At 43.3% G+C, this 21,290-nt stretch overlaps 2 protein-coding genes across 2 annotated transcripts in view; both read right to left on the minus strand.

Annotated features, from left to right (window-relative positions):
* Positions 1–12,271, minus strand: part of FSIP1 (fibrous sheath interacting protein 1) — a 319,482-nt gene extending 307,211 nt beyond the window's left edge. Inside the window, exon 1 of the mRNA XM_047738801.1 lies at positions 12,189–12,271. The gene's annotated coding sequence lies outside the window, so the exon portion shown is untranslated. The remainder of the gene's footprint in view (positions 1–12,188) is intronic.
* GPR176 (G protein-coupled receptor 176) overlaps positions 1–13,301 on the minus strand; it is a 129,735-nt gene extending 116,434 nt beyond the window's left edge. The window contains exon 1 of the mRNA XM_047738804.1: positions 12,189–13,301. Within this exon, the coding sequence (XP_047594760.1) occupies positions 12,189–12,360 (172 nt within the window). The 5' untranslated portion in view covers positions 12,361–13,301. The remainder of the gene's footprint in view (positions 1–12,188) is intronic.
* Positions 13,302–21,290: the final 7,989 nt, after the last annotated feature.

The following is a 21,290-nucleotide window of genomic DNA, read 5'->3' on the forward strand; positions in this document are numbered from 1 at the left end:
TACTTTGAAGAAGCTTGGATCCCACAACCATCCCTGAACTAATCCCTGAGGACAAGGAAACAGGATCCTGGGATGAGCAAGGCCTGGATCCTGTGCCCACCTCTCTCTCCCAGGGTGGAAGTGGAGCCCTGTGGAGCACTGTAAAGGACAGTCACCTAAGGAACCACATGAAGTATACAGCAGCAGATACTAGTTTGATTCACTGGTCAATCCTTAATCTTTCAACCAACTGCTACCCTCTGCTATAAAGGCTGGAAAGTTAAAAACACTGTTTTTCAGACAGCCCTGCAATTGTGATACAGGCTTATGATCTATATTCTGTCCAGAAGATGTTCCCAAGAAAACCAGACATGATTTATGTAAGGTGGTGGCTGGGTACAGTCATGGGGTTCTCGTAAATACAAAAAAAAAAAAAAAACAAGGAAGAAGAAGACAGGGACTTTGGTTCTAGATCTGAGCCAGCTGGGCCCTAGGTTTCTAGAGTCTAGTCCCTTGCATCACTGGTAATGTATAACAACAGCTTCATGATTTCTACTTGAACCAGCGGTATGACTGTGCATATTTCTTTAGTGTCCCTGGTTCCCAGAGTCTCCCATAAATTTTGAAAGTAATCTAATACCCTGTAACAAATTTCCCTCTTCATGAACTGGCTAGTTTGGTACAGAAGTAAAATACCTTACCCGGCTGCATTATGCAAAAATGTGCCCTTTATGTCCCACCATGAGAAAGCAAACACTTGCTCCCCCAAAAATAAAAATAGTAAAAGACTCAGGATCTGGGCGCCTGGGTGGCTCAGTTGGTTAAGCGTCTGCCTCTGGCTCAGGTCATGATCCCAGCTTTCTGGGATCGGGTCCTGCATCTGGCTCCCTGCTCAGCAAGGAGTCTCCTCTCCCTCTGCTCGTGCTCTCTCTCAAGTGCACTCCCTCTCTCTCAAATGAATAAAAAATCTTAAAAGAAAAAAAAAGACTCAAGATCCACTGTCTAGTTCTGGTCCACAAAATAAATGAAATTTTGAGACCTTCCTGTGACTCTTCATAAAAACAAACATATTGATCTGCAATTTTATTGGTTTTTGCAATGCTGATATTTGAAGGCATCACACAATCTTTGAGGTTTTAACAATCACATGAGACAACTGTTGTTTTCCCTCACAATGAACACGGTATAACTGTAAATAAGGTAATCTTGTGGTGTTGTGGGGTTCAATTGGCAAACCAGTCCTTCTAAAACCTGAACTCCCTTGCCATTCATCTTTCCAAGTAAAATGTTTTTCTTTGGGGCGCCTGGGTGGCTCAGAGGGTTAAGCCTCTGCCTTCAGCTCGGGTCATGATCTCAGGGTCTTGATATCGAGCCCTGCATCAGGCTCTCTGCTGAGCAGGGAGCCTGCTTCCTCCTCTCTCTCTGCCTGCCTCTCTGCCTACTTGTGATCTCTGTCTGTCAAATAAATAAATAAATAAAATCTTTAAAAAAATGTTTTTCTTCACTGAGTGCTTCTGTAACTGTATCTTCTTTTAACAACGGCCCTGTTGTTTCCAACTAAAACCCCTGATGAATACTGGAAGAGGAGGCTCACCCATACGTGTGCTTGTCTTAGAGGGAGAGCAGCGCTTTAGGGGAAAGGAACATGTTGAGGATAAAAAAAAAAAATACCCCTACCTTATTTCACAAGGTTATTATGACTGAATGGAACAATGCGGTATGTTATACACCGTAAAACCCAATGTAAATGTAAGGTAAACGGAATATTCTTGACTGATAGTTACACCACACTGGCAGGTAAGTCAAGGGTTCCTGCATTGCACAGGAAGCACCTATCTCCCATTAGCAAAACCTTTCTTGTCCTTGTCTTTCCTCATTAGAGACCCTCTGGGAGTTTCCTAAACTGCCCACATGCAGTCTTCTAGAGGAGGTGGCCATTACTGGTAAATCAACACTGTATACAAAGTCATGTATCCATGCAGTAAGCACCGACTAAGCACTATTGGCAAAATCTTCATGATCAGGGGTGCCTGGGTGGCTCAGTTGGTTAAGTGTCTGCCTTCAGCTCAGGTCATGATCCCAGCGTCTTGGGATCAAGCCCCGCATTGGGTTCCCTGCTCCACGAGAACCTGCTTCTCCCTCTGCCTCTCCCCACCCCGCCCTCACGTGTGCCCTCTCTCATTCTCTCTCTCAAGTAAAAAATCTTTAAAAAAAATAAAAAATTAATAAAAATTTAAAAAAAAACCTTCATGATCATAGGCCAGCAACAGGCAGCACCAACAGGACACAGACAGGAAGGAAGTTTAAACTGGACATTCAATTCAGTGTAGCCATCAGCTCTGGAAGGTATGGGGGGAAATGGAATGAGGAGACGCATCGGAGAGTCAAATGTACTCAAACATTTCATTTTTATACAAACATGACAAAATGTTAACATCTGTTATTTCTGAGCTGTAGGTTTATGATAATTTGTTAATTTTTTTTCTGTGTTTTTAAAAACCCTCAAAAGAAGAAAAGTCAGGTAGCCACTTGTATGGGGGTTTCATGCTCTGCCTCTACCTCTATAATTTTGCCCTTCAGGAGGAAACTTTCATCAGAAATAATTTTTTTTTTAAAAGCAAAACAAAAACAAAACAAAACTTAAAAAACCCTGAATTCTAAAACCTTTAATAAAACATTGTTAGAAATTTATTTAAAGTACTAAGGTGCCTAGACATTTGTGGCTTAATTTGGTAGTTTTTCAGAGCATCTCAGATTTGGTGAAGTAAGATTTCACTGTGGGCCAGAAAAAAACATTTCCCAGAATTCTTCAGAATCAAATATAGCCACCAATCAAAATATTATCTAAGTCCCAGTTGCCTGTCTGGCTCAAATGGTAAAGTGTGCAACTCTAGATTCCAGGGTTGTGGCTTCAGGCCGCAGACTGGGTATGTAGATCACTTAAAAATAAAATCCTGGGATGCCTGGGTAGCTCAGTGGGTTAAGCATCTACCTTCAGCTCAGGTCATGATCCTAGGGTTCTGGGATCGAGCCCTATATCAGGGTCACAACTCAGTGGGGAGCCTGCTTCTCCCTCTGCCTGCCACTCCACCTACTTGTATTCTCTCTCGCTTTGTCATATAAGTAAATAAAGTCTTTAAAAAAAATTTTTTTTTAAATCTCAACCAAAAATATTGCTTGATCCATTTGAAGACATTTCCATTGAAACTGCTTGCAAATGCAAAAAAGTATTACATCAGAAACAGGTACTTATATACATATGGGTTTCTTTCCTTTTTTTAAAGATTTATTTATTTGAGAGAGAGCAAGAAAGCACACACGCGAGAGAGTGGTGTGGGGGGAATGCCAGAGGGAAAAGGAAGAGTCTTTAAGCAGACTTCATGCTGAGCATGGAACCCTACGTGGGGATTTGATCCGAGGGCCCTGAGCTCAGGACCTGAGACAAAACCAAGATTGGATGTTCAACTATGACACCCAGATGGCCCAATACAGATGGATTTCAACACTCTTCTTTCCAAACCTCCCATATTTCACCTCCGAACTGCTTTCCAGATACCTTCAAAAGACAAGGGGCTCCTAAATGAATTTAAATATTAAAAAAAAAAAAAAAAAAAAAAAGACAGGGGCTCCTTTCTTCATGCCCAGTTCAACTCTGTGTATGATCAGTAGTCCAGTATTTTGTAATCAGGTAGTGCTACAGAAAATTGCTTTAAAATGGTCCACCATTAACCCTAATTTTTTTTAAAAAAAGATTTTATTTATTTATTTGACAGGCAGAGATCACAAGTAGGCAGAGAGGCAGGCAGAGAGAGAGAGGAAGGGAAGCAGGCTCCCTGCTGAGCAGAGAGCCCACTGCGGGGATCCATCCCAGAGCCCTGGGACCACGACCTGAGCCTAAGGCAGAGGCTTTAACCCACTGAGTCACCCAGGCACCCCTTCCCTAATTTTTTTGAACAGACAAGTCTGCTTTAAAAAAACAAAAACAAAAACCTGTTAGTTTGAGCCATATGAAACTACAGTAAAATACGGTCAAAGATCAAAATGATCAAATATTGGCAATATATAAACAGATATACATATTCTGAATACTTTATGGATTTCCTAAACTTTGAGCTCCCTTCCCTCATTCCACTTACTAACTTATTTTCTTTAATGTTCTAAGGTATTCTTCGTCTGAGCAGATGCCACCACCCCACTTTACGGTGACCTAACTTTCAGCTACCTATCTCCTGGAAGACAGGGTAAAAAAGTATCCTCTACCTCAGAGAGATGACAAGGAAACGTCTTTTCCTGTGGCTGAGGTCTTAAGCTAGTGATGACCCTACCACACCTGGCAAAAGCCAATGTGAAACTGGTCCGGAAGCCGGTTCTACGGCCAAGATCTCACAGAATGCTGTAGAAAATGAAGATGGACTCCCACTCAAAAACGTACACACACACAAGGAAATGATCCACCACCAGAGAGAATCAACAGACAAAATAAACACTTCAAAGGAACAATCCAAAACAGCATGTTTAAACTCATGAAAGAAATAAAAGAGGGAATTAAAACCATAAAGAAAAAAACGAGACACTAGTATCAACTGAAACTATCCTTTATGTGCCAGATGTGTGCTTACACCCTCAACTTTTCTAAATGCCTTATGCGCAATAGGCTTGTCTATGCGATGTGACTAGCGGTTCCTAAAAGATCTGCCTTATCCATTTCCCATCATCATCTGTCAAGTACATGAAATACTCAGATTAGTCACTCTTTTTGCTGAAGACAGTAAACGTCTTAAAAAAGTAAAATATATTCGCACATTTACATCTGTTAGCCTCTACATCTAAAGTGATTTGCTGCCTGTTTAGCTTTCCGCCAGGAGGGAATGGAATACAGATACTGTTAAATTTGCGAGAGAGGATTCAAGTAAACACCTCAGAATAAGGTGGTCACTAGGCATCCGAAAGGACAATAAGAAACTGAGGTATTTGAGAAGACATGGAATGAACACAAGAACATAAAAAGTTTAAAAATGGGGGTTGATTTTTTTTGCATAGTTTCATTTTTTAGATTTCCCTGGGTTAAATCCTTACTTCCAGGTTTTACCTCCAGTCACTCCTACCTTCCAGTGTAGCCATAAACTTCTCTCAGTTTTTGTGCTATGTAACTAATAAAGATTTTTCATCCAACCAGTATAGAAGTTCCTTGACAATGAAATCATTTTCACAAAAACTTCCAGTCACTACTTAATCTAAATGGCTTGTCCAGAAATGTGACATGTAGATAAACTCTTCGGCAAACTCTATATAGAGAGTTTCAGACTCAGGCATCCCAGATTAAAAACAGAGCCATATCAGTTTGTTCCTGTTTCGAGAATTTCCTCCCATTCTACAAAATCTCACCCAATAATGTAAGAGGGTATCTCTAGGAGAACCATGGATGTTGAGAGCCAAGAACTGCAAAGCAAAAAAAAAAAAAAAAAAAAAAAGTAACGAAGTATGAAAATTCTGGACAAGAAATTAGTTGCTTTGACTCCCAGCATCAAAAATACCTTAACTATCAACACATTTAAGATTTTAACACCATATAAAAATTGATCTGATTGGGAAGGGGGTCCTTGCAAAGGCTACATTTCTAATTCTAAGCAAAGGAATTCTGTATTTCAGTAGAACTATACGGAAGATTAAGGTCCAGAATAAAACAGGACCAGGAAAAACAAAACAGAAGCACCTGGCTGGCTCAGTCACTAGAGCATGACTCTGTATCTTTGGATCAAGAATTCAAGGGGCACCTGGGTGGCTCAGTGGGTTAAAGCCTCTGTCTTCAGCTCAGGTCATGATCCCAGGATCCTGGGATCGCATCCCGCATCGGGCTCTCTGCTCGGCAGGGAGCTGCTTCCCTCTCTCTCTCTCTCTGCCTGCCTCTCTGCCTACTTGTGATCTGTCCCTGTCAAATAAATAAATAAAATCTTTCAAAAAAAAAAAAAAAAGAATTCAAGCCCCACGCTGGGTATAGTGATTACTAAAAAATTAAAATAGGGGGACGCCTGGGTGGCTTAGTTGGTTAAGCAGCTGCCTTCGGCTCAGGTCATGATCCCAGCATCCTGGGATCAAGTCCCACATCGGGCTCCTTGCTCGTCAGGGAGCCTGCTTCTCCCTCTGCCTCTGCCTGCCATTCTGTCTGCCTGTGCTCGCTCTCTCTCCCTCTCTCTCTCTGACAAATAAATAAATAAAATCTTTAAAAAAAAAAATTAAAATAGGGACACCTGGGTGGCTCAGTGGGTTAAAGCCTCTGCCTTCAGCTCAGGTTATGATCCCAGGGTCCTGGGATCGAGGCCCTCGTCAGGCTCTCTGCTCCTCCTCTCTCTCTCTCTCTCTCTCTCTCTGCCTGCCTCTCTGCCTACCTGTGATCTGTCAAATGAATAAATAAAATCTTTTTAAAAAATAATTAAAATAAATTAAAGGGTGCCTGGGTGGCTCGGCTGGTTAAGCATCTCCCTTCTGCTCAGGTCATGATCCCACAGTCTTGGGATGGAGCCCCCTGCTTCTCCCTCTCCCTCTGCCTGCCATTCCCCCTGCCTGTGCTCTCTGTCAAATAAATAAATCTTTAAAAAAGTTGTTTTTAATAAAAGAAAAACAAAATGATGGACTTAACTTTCAATCTGTCTTCTTGTCCCAGTGGGCTCACAGCTATTGGAACATTTGTAAAGGTGAAATTGTTTTAAATATTTCTAGGTTAGTTTTTTTAGATGAGCAATTCCTGTTAGAAACAATATTAATGTAGCAGAGTTACAATAAAGCCAGATAATTAACACCCCAGAAATTACCAATGACTGAGCCTTAACAGAGACAAAGCCATATCAGAACACACGAAAAGGGACCTAACTGCCAGTCTAGGTAGAAGAATCTAAGAAACCCAGAAAAAAGCAATTACCTGATTATATTGCAAGTAAGTCTCTTAATACATTAGACATTGATCGTTGATCTCCATGCCTCTGTTTCCAGATTGTTTTTAAAGCACATAAAGTATAAGCACCAGTGGAGAAAAAGATTCATTTTCCTTTTATTTACTCCTTGTCAAAGGTTTATGAAAATCCTTCAATGGAGCAGTGGTGTCCAAAGTTTTACCAGGACCAATAAGAGTGCCAAGATAATTCAATGGGGGAAAGAAAAGTATTCTCAACAAATGATGCTGAGACACCTGCTATCCACAGATCCACAAATAATCAATTTAGGCCCCTAGTTCATACTATGTACAAATATTAACATACATGGATCAAAGACCTAACTGCTGAGTTAAAACTATTAATCTCTTAGAAGAAAACATAAGAATATATCTTCATCATCCTGAATTAAGCAGTGCTTTCTTAGATAGGACACCAAAAGCATAAGCAACATCAAAGAATTTTAGATAAATCAACATTAAAATTTAAAACCTCTGTGGTTTTAAAAAGGATATCAGCAATAAAATGAAAAGACAATCCACAGAATGGGACAACATTTTTGCCAATCATGTATCAATAAGAATCTAGTGTTCAGAATATATACAGAATGCTCACAACTTGGGATGCCTGGGTGGCTCAGTCTGTTAATCGTCTGCCTTTGGCTCAGGTCATGATCCCAGGATCCTGGGATCCAGCCCGGAGCCCTGAGGCAGTCTTCCAGCTCAGCAGGGAGCCTGCTTCTCCCTCTCCCACCTGCTCTCCCTCTCTCTCACAAATAAATAAAATCTTAAAAAAAAAATCATGAGCAAAAATGGTGTTTATCCATATTATCTGTCAGATCAATTCAGTAAGATAGTTCCCCCTATATCCTTTGAAATGAATACTTCAATAACCACTGCTGGAGGAATCAGGCCACAGACAAGATGGACCTTTACTTAGGGTCATCAATTTCATACTATAGATCACTGATGAGGAAAGATACATAATTTGTTGGCTATTGTCAACAATACTCATTTTCTTTAAATAAGAGCAGGTTCCTTTACAAAAACCTCCTAAATTCCTCCAATGATAACAAGCACAGATGACAGGCAATTTATGCAGTGGGGGAGACTAGAGGTAACAGGCTTTGTAACAGCCACTGACCTTTGTCACGTGAAAGCACCAGAGGGGGCCCATCTTTCCAAGCACTTGCAGTGTGAATCCCAAAGGAGTGGCAAAAAGGGAGAGAAGATCAACTCTGAGGAGTTAGATCCAAAGCACTTATTGTAAATGAGGATTCCAAATCTTACTGCGTTTTTAATTTTACACTGTTCACTATTAAGAGTGTTGTGTGCCATATACTTACTAAAGGGAAATCTATAAATTATCTTGACCCCATCAGGGCACCTGGGTGGCTCAGTTGGTTAAATGTGTGCCTTCAGCCTAGGTCATGATCCCAGGGTCCTGGGACAGAGACCTGCATTGGGATCCCTGCTCTGCAGGAACCCTGCTTCTCCTTCTCCCTCTGCCCCCGTTTGTGCGCGCTCTCTCTCTGTCAAATAAATAAAATCTTTTTTTTTTTTTTTAAAGATTTTATTTATTTATTTGACAGAGAGAGATCACAAGTAGACGGAGAGGAAGGCAGAGAGAGAGAGAGAGAGGGAAGCAGGCTTCTTGCTGAGCAGAGAGCCCGATGCGGGACTCGATCCCAGGACCCCGAGATCATGACCTGAGCCGAAGGCAGCGGCTTAACCCACTGAGCCACCCAGGCGCCCCAAATAAATAAAATCTTAAAAAATATATATATGTGTGTGTATATGTATATATATGTATGTATACATATATATATATATATATATATATATATATATAAATTATTTTACTCTTTCAAGATCTAGAGCATATCTTCAGATATCCCAAGATATTAAATAAAGAAGGCTGAGGGGGTGCCTGGGTGCCTGACTCAGTTGAGTGTCTACCTTCAGTCTGGGTTATGGTACTGGGGTCTTAGGATTGAGCCCCCATACTGAGCTCCCTACTGAGCAGGAAACCTGCTTCTCCCACTCACTCTCCCTCTGTGCACTCTCTCTCAAATAAATAAAATCTTTTTAAAATTAAAAAAAAAAGGCTGAGAAACACTAGTTTACACAAAGCCTCAAAAGGTGTTATTTGAAGAGTATTATATATAATTCAGGAGTTCATTCTGAAAGCAATTAATGTTCCTTGTGGCTGGAATATTATAGTCATTCCAAGTTGGGTTTTTTCCTCATATAGGGCTCTAAAAGTTTCCAAAAAAGACTGTAAAACAACAATAGTATAAAGGAATTATTTTCACATAACAGTTGGCCTTTGAAAATTCTATTGAAAAAAAAATCTAGTTAGGCAATCTAGGAAGTATGTTTGAGTTTGTTTAAAGGATAAAAAAAGAAGAAAAACTCATTTGTCTATGTTTGCAGATATGATTAACAAGCAGATTGAATCAGCATTACATGCTGTTCTAGATACTATTCCATCCTCCATTTACTTTTCAGCCTTAAGGATTCTTCCATAATAAATGTTTTTCTTTTATTCCTAATCTGTGAGTTTTCTCTTGGAGGAGGGAGGGGCCTTTCATGAAACTATGCTTCCCAAGTTTACTTGCCTTGCAACTGACTGTACACGGCTTTGCCACTTAAGCTCTAAGCCTCAGCTAGTATCACCAGGAGGATTCAACTACACAGTTGTTTATACAGGTCAAATCCTCAAAAACAATGAATCAAGAATACCAGTAAATAAGTACAAAAGGCAATGTTATGATTCAGCTAATATTTTAAGGAAACCTGGATTGCCTTTCCTTTTGAAGATGTTATTTATTTATTTATTTGAGGAGTGCAGAGGGACAAGCAGGCTCCCACTGAGTGCAGAGCTCAAGGTGGAGCTCCATCCCAGGACCTTGAGGTCATGACCTAGGCAGAAATGAGGAATCAGACACTTAACTGACAGCCACCCAGGCGCCCCGCGTTGTCTTTCCTTTTGCCCAAGTTCTCTGACTTTTGATTTCAAGAAATTTAACTGTATTTATATTTTTTCTGAAAAGAAAAAGGAGCAAATGGAATTCTCTCTTAGGAGGGCCAAATAATGTGGAAGGGAGAAAATATGTCCTCCTTAGCCAAGCCAGGCATAACTAACAATCAAGAGGAAAATCAGTTTCCTCCTGGGAAAAACCCACAAGAACAGTTATTTCCTGTCAATTAAACCACTGTGAGGAAAAAGAGTTGAAATAAGGGCAGATTTACCTAGAAATTCCTTTTTCTTTTCTTTCTTTCTTTCTTTTTTTTTTTTTTAAAGAAGGCTCTACACCTGGGTGCCTGGGTGGCTCAGTCCTTTAAGCGTGTCTGCCTTTGGCATAGGTCATGCGTGATCCCAAGGTTCTGGGATCAACTTCATCAGGTTCCCAGCTCAGTGGCGAGTCCTGCTTCTCCCTCTGCCCTTCCCCCGGCTTGTGATCCCTCTCACTCAAATAAATAAATAAAATCTCTAAAAAAAATTTTTAATAAAAAATTTAAAAATAAGGCTCTATGCCCACCAACATGGGGCTTTAACTCACCACCCTGATACCAATACCTGAGCTGGGATCAAGTGTCAGATCTTAACCAACTGACCCACCTGGACACCCCTACCTAGCAATTCTTGAATCAAATGCAATTTACAAAAATAGACGGTACACCAGAAGCAAAACTAACATTAAGTGTGCACTATTTGCTATGCCATTACATACTTTCTGTTTTCTATTCCAGTAGTACTCAAAATCATGGAGTCAAACTGCAGGAAAATTTCTCCCAACATCATCTTTCTTCATGGTTAGAGTTCCCAACGGGGAAAACAAAACAAATGTGTGTGTGTGTGTGTGTGTGTATACATACACATATATATATATTTAGTAAAAACCCTGCAGAAATAAATGTGCAGTCACTTCTACTCTCTCCAATAATCCACACTTCAACTAAATGTGACAACACTAGCATTTAAATCCCAATAATCTACAATTCATTGTGCATGGTACCTAGTAGGTGTTCAGTGTTTGTTAAATGAATACTGAAAATATTTGATACACAAGCATTTGCTTTGTTAATGTGCACTTATCATTCTCATAAAAACACATTCTCTCTCTCTCTCTCTCTCTCTCTCTCACACACACACACACACACACACACACTTAGACACAGCCACACTGATGTCTACTCCTGAACATGCCCTCATGACAAAAAGTGGAAAATCAGTATGAAACAGTGGGACAGGATGATTACAACTAGAAAAATTACGAAGGGAAATTCCAAACATTTAAAATTTTTCCAGTCTTTTTGAGATCACTTATCTTGATTTACATGGAAATTCACAGGTGTCTGCAAAAAACCTATTCCTACTTTGAAATTTTAAGACTGCCCTTGACCACAATGTCACACATCTTTCTACATCCATTTAAACACCATGTCAGAAAATTTACATCTGAAGGGAAATCATATATTTACAAGTAATATACATGTTCAACTAACCTCCACAGAAACGAACACTGTGATCATTTATCATTTAAAGAGTACCCACTAGAAGTACAGGTAATTCTCATGCTAGTGGACAAACATTTTTATTAACCAACCACTCATTTCAGTTCGTTGAACAAATATACCTAAAATCTGTATATTTTGTACTTCAGACGAAACAAAGGTAGAGAAATATGCTGGGACTTGTCTGGGGTTTCTAAAAAGATCAGAAGGCAACAGAGTTTAACTCTCCACAGGATTGTTTACCAGCAAGCAGGTCGGTGTTCCGAAGCAGCAAGCCCTAAAACACGCTCAAAATAAGGCTCTTTCAAAATAATTTTTTTATATAGGGAATAGATGGGAGTGCAAAACACATCAATCATCAGTAACAAAACAATCTTTGTTCCTCGATATTTGTAAACAGGAGCTCGGACCAGCGCACCGACCTGGCACCCAGGAGGTGAGGAATGCTTGTTGGGCAGGGTTATGCGCATCACCAAGGGTCCCGCCAGGGCTGCCCCAGAGGCGGACCTCTGCCTATACCACGCACGGTCCTCGGAACCGGAGAAAGCCCTTCCAGAACTCTTCTGCTTCCAGCGCGGGGGCTGGAGTGGACCGTCCCTGTTTAACTTCCCCGCAGTTACCCCCGCATTTTTAAACCCACCAACTCCACTTTGCCAGGCACCCCGAAACACACCACGGCTCCGGCGGCCCCCGATTCCGTGCCCTCTCTGAGCTTGTGTGCTCGGGGAAGCCCACCCGGGAGGCGCCCCCGCTAGCGGCTTACCGAGCAGCGAGCCTATGAAGATGACGACCTGCACGGTGGTGGTGAACTGGCGGTAAAGCTGAGCCTCGCCGAACTCCCCGAGAGCGCTGCGGTTGGCGCCCCCAGGCTCCGCGCCCGATGCGTTGCGCGGCTCGCTGGCGTTCCGGGAGAACCAGCTGCCGTTGTGCCCCATGGCGAGGAAGGGGTTCCGGCTCTGCTTGTCGCCCGCCCGTCCGCCCACCACGGAGCCCCGCCTGGGTCTCCCCTGCCCCGGGTGCAGTGGAACGCGCGGGCGCCTCGCGGAGTCCTGGAGAACCCGGGGCAGCCGCGGGTCTCCTCACGTCTCCACATCGCCAGCCCCGTCGCCTGGGAGGCGGGGAGGGAAGAGGGCGAGGCTGCGCCCCAAGCCGGTTCCCTCCTGGGTCCCTTTCAGCAGCCACATGGAGGCGGCAGGGTCAGAGCCGGCGGAGCCGCGTCCGTCCCTCCTGCAGGGTAGTCAGCGCCGCCAAGCCCACTCGGCAGAGATGGAAACACAGGAGGCATCTGATAGTCAAGGAGGGCGCCCCCCGCTCCCGCCGCACTCTTCAACCTCTGCTCCTTTCACCCCCCGAGGGCCGGGCCATCCCTTTCGAGTCCCCTCCAGCTGACAGGCTCGACCCCTCTCCTCAGAAGGAAGAGAACATTTAGCTGAGGCCGTTTTTCAATCCTACTGGATTTGAGGGGCTGGATGGCGATGGGAAACCTGTGAAACGCCCAAGGCAAGTGACCGAAGCTCCGAGGGGACCCCCGAGTCCCCGACGGCACCTACGATCTGGCCGGAACGCCCTGAACCTCCGCAACAGCCTCGCCCCTCAGCGCCTAGCGGTCTCCTAGGACGCCCGCGCGGTCTCCTCCGGCCCAGCACCTAGCGCGGGGCTCCGACCTCCCGCCTCGGTGTCAGCGGCAGTGACACCGTTCTGCAGCCCCTTTGCCTCTGCACGGCCTAGCGCCCCCTTTCTTGGCCCTGCTCGGGCCTTTGCTGCGGGGAGAGACACTAGCGGACGCGCGGGGACAACGGACGAGCTCCTAAAGGGGCAGGGCACGGTGTGCGTACCTCCCGAATGCCGGCGCGCCCCGGGAGCAGGGGAATGGAGCGCTGCCCGCGGAGGGGGCGGGGGCGGAGGTCACGTGACGCGCACGCTCTCCCCCCCCCCCCCCCCCCGCCCCTGAGGACCGGGGGATGGCGCCATATTGGCCTTTCTAGGCGCGACTGCCGAGGCTGGAGCGTGGGAAGCGTGGGAGGCGCAAGGGGTTCTGAGTTAGCTGCAGTGGTTACGATCAAGACGCTTCTCCGGCTTAGCTTTATTTACTCCTGTGGTCACTGACCCTTATCACTTCGGCAGAGGCTGCCTGAGAGGCTTATAATTACACTACGCTGTCACCTGAGCAGGTATCCCAGTTTTTGGCCCCTCAGTGACGCCTTGGGTATATCTGAAGGTGAAAGATAAAATTTGGGAATCCGGTGAACGGTTTTCTGGACCTTTTTACTGAGTCTCAATTCAAAAAGGCATACAGTACAGCCCAAGCTTGGTGCATCCGAAGAATGAATGCTTGGGGAGGGAGCAACTTTCTGCCTGCGGATGCAGAAAGTTGGGAAGCTGGGATAGTAGCTGAGTAGTAAAAGGAACATGTAGTGCATCCAGAGAAAGGATCGGGAGAAAAGGAGAAATGAGACAGGAAAAGACAAAGTTGTGCTGCTGGTTTGAGGCTCTGGAAACGGGTTTCTTTTTCATTAGTGAATGAGTTGGTAGAGGACTTGAACATACTGACTGATCACATTAGGTCCCTGAATAATAACTCTCAAAAATTGAATTATAAAATTTCTTGGGGCACCTGGCTGGCCCAGTCAGTAAAGCGCGGGACTCTTGATCTTGGGCTTATGAGTTACAGCCCCATGTTGGATGTGGAGATTACGTAAAAAAAAAAAATTTTTTTTATAAACATATATTTTTATCCCCAGGGGTACAGGTCTGTAAATCACCAGGTTTACACACTTCACAGCACTCACCATAGCACATACCCTCCCCAATGTCCATAATCCCACCCCCCCACCAATCCCCCTCCTCCCATCAACCCTCAGTTTGTTTTGTGAGATTAAGAGTCACTTATGGTTTGTCTCCCTCCCAATCCCATCTTGTTTCATTTACTCTTCTCCTACCCCCTTAACCCCCCATGTTGCATCTCCTCTCCCTCATATCAGGGAGATTATATGATAGTTGTCTTTCTCTGATTGACTTATTTCGCTAAGCATGATACCTTCTAGTTCCATCCACGTCATCGCAAATGGCAAGATTTCATTTCTTTTGATGGCTGCATAGTATTCCATTGTGTATATATACCACATCTTCTTTATCTATTCGTCTGTTGATGGACATCTAGGTTCTTCCATAGTTTGGCTATTGTAGACATTGCTGCTATAAACATTCGGATGCACGTGCCCCTTCAGATCACTACGTTTGTATCTTTAGGGTAAATACCCAGCAGTGCAATTGCTGGGTCATAGGGTAGTTCTATTTTCAACATTTTGAGGAAACTCCATGCTGTTTTCCAGAGGGGTTGCACCAGCTTGCATTCCCACCAACAGTGTAGGAGGGTTCCCCTTTCTCCGCATCCTCGCCAGCATCTGTCATTTCCTGACTTGTTAATTTTAGCCATTCTGACTGGTGTGAGGTGATATCTCTTTGTGGTTTTGATTTGTATTTCCCTGATGCCGAGGGATGTGGAGCACTTTTTCATGTGTCTGTTGGCCATCTGGATGTCTTCTTTGCAGAAATGTCTGTTCATGTCCTCTGCCCATTTCTTGATTGGATTATTTGTTCTTTGGGTGTTGAGTTTGCTAAGTTCTTTATAGATTTTGGACACTAGCCCTTTATCTGATATGTCATTTGCAAATATCTTCTCCCATTCTGTCAGTTGTCTTTTGGTTTTGTTCACTGTTTCCTTTGCTGTGCAAAAGCTTTTGCTTTTGATAAAACCCCAATAGTTCATTTTTGCCCTTGCTTCCCTTGCCTTTGGCGATGTTCCTAGGAAGATGTTGCTGCGGCTGAGGTCGAAGAGGTTGCTGCCTGTGTTCTCCTCAAGGATTTTGATGGATTCCTTTCTCACATTGAGATCCTTCATCCATTTTGAGTCAAAAAAAAATTTTTTTTTACCAAAATCAAAATTCTTGGTGTTCTCAAGGCTGATCCTGCTACAATATGACTATTTCGCTTACACTGTACAAGACATTTAGTCTTTAGACAGTTATGTTTTTTTAATATATATATTTTTTAAAGATTTTATTTATTTATTTGAGAGAGAGGCAGTGAGAGAGAGCATGAGCGAGGAGAAGGTCAGAAGGAAAAGCAGACTCCCCGTGGAGCTGGGAGCCCGATGCGGGACTCAATCCCTGGACTCTGGGATCATGACCTGAGCGGGAGGCAGTCGTCCAACCAACTGAGCCACCCAGGCGTCTGGACATTTAGTCTTTAAAGAGCAAAAAATCCCTCCATGTCTTGTATATTTTTGGGTTCGCAGAGTATCTGCACATAATCTCCGTGTAAGAAGTTACTTTAAACATTTCAGAGCCCATAAAAAGAGGAGAGGCAAAATGATGTAGTTTTGTAATGTTGGTATTCTTGGGGTCCAGAGCCCACTGCCAAGAAAGAATTAAGTTGGCTTCCATGCAAAATGGTGGTTTTATTAAAGCACAGGGACAGGACCTTGGGCTGCTGCCCCAGGACTGTGAGGAGCAATTGATTATGTACTTTGAGGTTGGAAGAAGTAAAGGTTAAAGGAAGTTCCAAAAGGATTTTCTTTATATTAAAGAAGACTCACAGGATACCCAAGGCCTTGCTACCGTCAAACCAAAGTTATTTTCCCTCTACCAGAGTTTTTACATTAAGACAGTTGGGAGGTTCCTGGAGGAACATCAAATTCTGCCTTCCTCAGCTATTTGTCAACGGGCTACGGTTATAAGGACATTTAATTTTAGCTAGATTTCCTTCTGCCTTTGTTTCCTACATCAGAATTACTGAGCAATTGTGTATTTTTTTTAAAACCCATTTCCAGTGTTTAAAATTAGTTCTTAGTGTCCAAATATATTTTTCAAACCCTTTGCACTATAATCATTACAAAACAAAATGTAGTAGTCATTCACCAACACCCAGCACATTCCTTTAGGAAAGGTTGAGGAAGAATGTGCGTAAATGAGTTGTTTAATAACAGTTGTAAAAATACCTCTTTACCTGCCACTGCTTATTTAAAACTGCTACGAAGAGCTGGAATAAAGATTTAGGAAACAGGGATGCCTGGGTGGCTCAGTCAGTTAAGCATCTGCCTTCTGCTCAGGTCACATATCCGGCTCCTTGCTCCCCAGGGAGCCTGCTTCTCCTTCTGCCTGCAGCTCCCCCTGCTTGTACACTCTCCCCACCCACCCCCTGACCAACAAATAAATTTTAAAAATCTTAACAAAAAAAAAAAGATGCAGAAAAGAGTCAATTTTGTAGATGTAAAGGGTTTAATAAAGCAAGAAATCTTTCATTTTTTTATTCTGAAAGAGAAACCAGTAAATTCTCTACAACCCCTAGATTGGTATTGTAACCAAACTAACCTGAGTTAGTTCCTTGGTGAGTCACAGATAGGAACTGATGTGGGAAACAAAGGCAGAAAAAAAAATTATTAGATTTTCTGACTACCTACAGCCCACTGACAAGTCCTTAAAACAGGCAGAATGACATTTCGACTTTGCTAAGGGTAAAAGACAATCCTAGCCCGATTTCCCCCACCCCAGAATCCTCTAAGTCTACTTTAACTTATAAAAATTCCTTTAAAAATTTTCTTTATCCCCAAACTCCCAAAGTTACGTGTTGGCAATCACCCGCCAAGCATGTGAACCACTGACATATATCTGAAAGTTCTCATTACTAAGGTTTTATTACACAGTAATAAATGACATTTTCCCAATAATTGGCTAGACCCCTCTAGGTCCCTGAAACCTTGCTTCCAAATTCCTTAGAGACTTAGGCTATCCCTAACCCCCTCCCAACTTGAAAGTACATAATGGTCCACTTCTCTTGAGCCCAGTATGGCTCTATCTGCCCATAGGTCCTGTCCCCGTGCTTTAATAAAACCACCTTTTTACACCAAAAATGTCTCAAGAAAGAACCCTGAGGTTCTTTCCTGGATCAGGAACTATACCAGGTGAGTTGTCACACAAAGGAAACTTTATTTGCTGCAAATAAGGAAATCATGGGGAATAACTTCCAAAGTCATGGCTCCCAAGCAAGGAAGAATGGGTTCCTTGTATCTAGGGTTAGGATAAATATTTAGATAAGGGCGCCTTAGTGTTACATGTAGAGGTGGGCATAAGATCTCACATGTACCTTAAGAAAACACACCTATACATACACTGTATGTTATGTAAATGAGGCTTGTGCTGCTCCTTGGGTGGAGATTTTAGTATTAAAATGAGGTAAGGGTAAATGATGATAATAATAATAATAATAAGATAAAGGTAACTATTGGTCACTCTGTGGGTCACATCATGGTCCATTTCCACAGGAATGAGTCAGGGTTAAGCTCAAGCAGGTCTGGGTGGTCTAGGCCAGCTCTTTGTCAGGGCAGTTATTATTGCTTGAGGGGTAGTTTCAGTTTCCATCACAAGATGCTATGTGTATAGGGTCTTTTGCCTGAGTTAAGAACTTAAGGAAAACTACAGGACAAAGATTGGTGGTTAAAAACAGGTGAGCAGTGAAGATCAGGTCTTGGGATCTAGGTGATGACAGTGTTAGGGTATAGGGTTAGTAGAATCAAGAATTGACTTGAGGGATGGGCTCAGTTGGTTGAATTGAGGGCTGCCTGTGTGCCTCAATTTGGGCTCAGGTCGTGTTCTCAAAGTTCTGAGATCAAGTTCTGCATTAGTTTCTGCGCTCGGCGATGAGTCTGGTTGTCCCTCTCCCTCTGTTCCTTCTCTCTCTCTCATTCTCTAATAAATAAATAAATAATCTGAATGAAAGAAAAAAAGAAGAAAAGAAAAAGAAAAAAAGAAGTAACCTGATGAGCTGAGGTCACCATGATTCCCAGACTTGAGGGTGGATTGCATTGGGAAAATATAAGACCAAGGAATAGGAAGAGAGTAGCATGATTTCTTTGTTTTTTGTTGTTTTTGGGGGGGTGGGGTGGGCAATAGTCTACTTATTCATTTGAGAGAACAAAAGAAGGGGGAGCGGTAGGCAGAGGGAGAAGAAGGCTCCCTGCTAAGCAAGGAGCCCCATGTTCAGGCTTGATCCCAGGACCCTAGGATCATGCCCTGAGCCAAAGGTAGACACTTAACCGACTGAGCCACCCAGGCGCCCTGAGTATGGCCGTGTGCAATGCGAACTTTTTGAAGTGGGAGAGTTAGGTTCTTGTCTCATGGAGTCACATGGATCTCACAGACAAAGGAGAGTGAGTAAAGCAATAGAAGTTTATGGAGCAGGTGAACCTGGGTGGCTCAGTCAGTTGAGTATCTGCCTTTAGCTCAAGTCATGATCCATCACAGGGTCCTGGGATGGAGCACCGCATTGCGCTACCTGCTCAGCAGAGAGCCTGCTCCTCCTATTTGTGTGTGCACTCTCTCTCTCTCTCTCTCTGTCAAATAAATAAATAAATTTATTAAGCAAGGATACAGAGAAAAAAAGATCTCAGGAATGAGGGAGTCTGGACAGGGTTGCTGGCAGTCTTTTGTTTAGAACTGACCAGGGAGCTTCTGTCCGTATCAGTCTTGTGATGTCTTGGCTGGAGTAAGGACTGGTAGTAACATCTTTAATGGCTTACTTCTTCTTCTTCTTCTTCTTTTTTTTTTTTTTTTGGCCTACTTCTTTTTTTAGGGTCTGGTTATTCTTTGTTGGTCACAGGTGACTATCATTAAAAAAAAAAAGATACACACACGTGCACACACACATGCCTAGGACAGGGTGGTCTGGTTTGTTCCATTATCTCTGGTTGCCTTACACTTCTGCATTTTGGGGATTTCTGTGAGCCTGACCATGGAGCCCCCTATCTATCTCTCCCTACCTAGCCCCACCTGTCCCTTACTCATTTTCACCTAGTACATGAGAATTTAAGATTGATGTAAGAGATTGTGATAAGAGATGTTAAGTGTCTATGGTAGCGTTATTTATACTTGTCTGGTCATTGCAAACTTAATAGCCTAAAAAAACAACAATCATTTATTTTGCTCACAGATATGCAGTTTGGTCACGGCTCAGTGGCACAGCTTGTTTGCACCACGTGACGTAAGCTGGGCCAGCTCAAAATCAAGGCCATGGTCTGGAATCGTAAGGCTTGTTCATTCACAGATCTTGGTGGTTGATGCTAGCTGTTGGGACTCCAGCTGGGATGGTGCCCGGGAACACCTCTAGGTCACCCCTCCATGCAGATTTCCAAGAGGACAAGGTGTCGCTGGGGCATAGGGCTCCAGGGCTCCCAAACGAACCAGGTTCCGTCACTCACCACTTCCCAAATCCTACGGCAGAGAAATGAGTGGTGGTAACCAAGAAAGGAATTTATTTCAGTGAGGCCAATACTAGGGATGTGTAGGTTAACAGTGAAGGTCAGGTCAATTACTATCTTAATACCAACCACAGACAGGGTCATGCTGGCTCAGGGCGGTCCTTATTGCTTGAAGGGGTAGTTTCAGTTTTTGTCTGCAGATGCTCTGCCCATTGGGTCTTTTGCTTGAGTTAAGAAATAAGCTAGAAAGGAGAACCTATTTAGGAAGTTTGAAGGATAGTTTAAGTCCTCTTTCAAATGGAGGCATTATATTGACTTCCATGGCCTAATCTCAGAAATCACATAGGATCAGTTCAACTATTTATTGAAGCAGTCAAAAAACAAACAAACAAACAAAAAAAACAAAAACAAAAAAACCAACACCACATTTATGGGGAAAGGACATAGACTATACTTCTTAATTGTTGAAGTACTAGTTATATTGTAAAAAGAGCATGTGGAATGAGGAATGAGAGATATTATAGTCATTTAAGGAAAGTATTATCTGCTATAATGCCTATTTTACCTTTGTCCAAATGAGAAAAAAAACTCCATCAAAAGGCCCCATTTTGGGGCGCCTGGGTGGCTCAGTGGGTTAAGCCGCTGCCTTCGGCTCGGGTCATGATCCCAGGTCCTGGGTTCGAGCCCCGCGTCCGGCTTTCTGCTCAGCAGGGAGCCTGCTTCCTCCTCTCTCTCTGCCTGCCTCTCTGCCTACTTGTGATTTCTCTCTGTCAAATAAATAAATAAAATCTTTAAAAAAAAAAAAAAAAGGCCCCATTTTAGGGGCACCTGGGTGGCTCAGTGGGTTAAGCCTCTGCCTTCGGCTCAAGTCATGATCCCAGAGTCCTGGGATCGAGCCCCGCATCAGGCTCTCTGCTCAGCAGGGAGCCTGCTTCCCCCTTCTCTCTGCCTGCCTCTCTGCCTACCTCTCTGCCTACTTGTGATCTAGGCCCCATTCTAGGTATATCGTTTTCCTGGAATTAAACCTGAAAAGGTGAAAAAAACAACAACATTAAGGGGTATCAGGGTGGCTCAGTCTACTAAATGTCTGCGTTAGGCTCAGGTCATGATCCCAGGGGCTGCTCCTCTCTCTGCTTGCCATTCTGCTCTGCCTGCTTGTGCTCTTGCTCTCTCAGTCAAATAAAGAAATAAAATCTTTTTTCTTTTTTAAAGATTTTGTTTACTTGACAGAGAAAGACACAGCGAAAGAGGGAACACAAGCAGGGGGAGTGGGAGAGGGAGAAGTAGGCTTCCTGCCAAGCAGGGAGCCCGATGTGGAGCTCGATTCCAGGACCCTGAGATCATGACCCGAGTAGAAGGCAGACGCTTAACAACTGAGCCATCCAGGTGCCCCAGAGAAATAAAATCTTTAAAAAAAATTAATTGGAGTCTGTCCCCGTTGTTTATCATGTATAGGTATTTCGTGTTTTTGAGCTGAAGGCAGGTGGTAGGACTACCAACCTACATTTGTGGGCTAGCTAATTTTTCCCCCAAATTTCTGGAACTACAGTAAAATGCAATGATGATGCAGGCTGGCTGAGTCTGAGGACCCAGAGGGATTCCCAGAGGACG

This window comes from Lutra lutra, chromosome 7, assembly GCF_902655055.1.
Source record: "Lutra lutra chromosome 7, mLutLut1.2, whole genome shotgun sequence".
Lineage (NCBI taxonomy): Eukaryota > Metazoa > Chordata > Mammalia > Carnivora > Mustelidae > Lutra > Lutra lutra.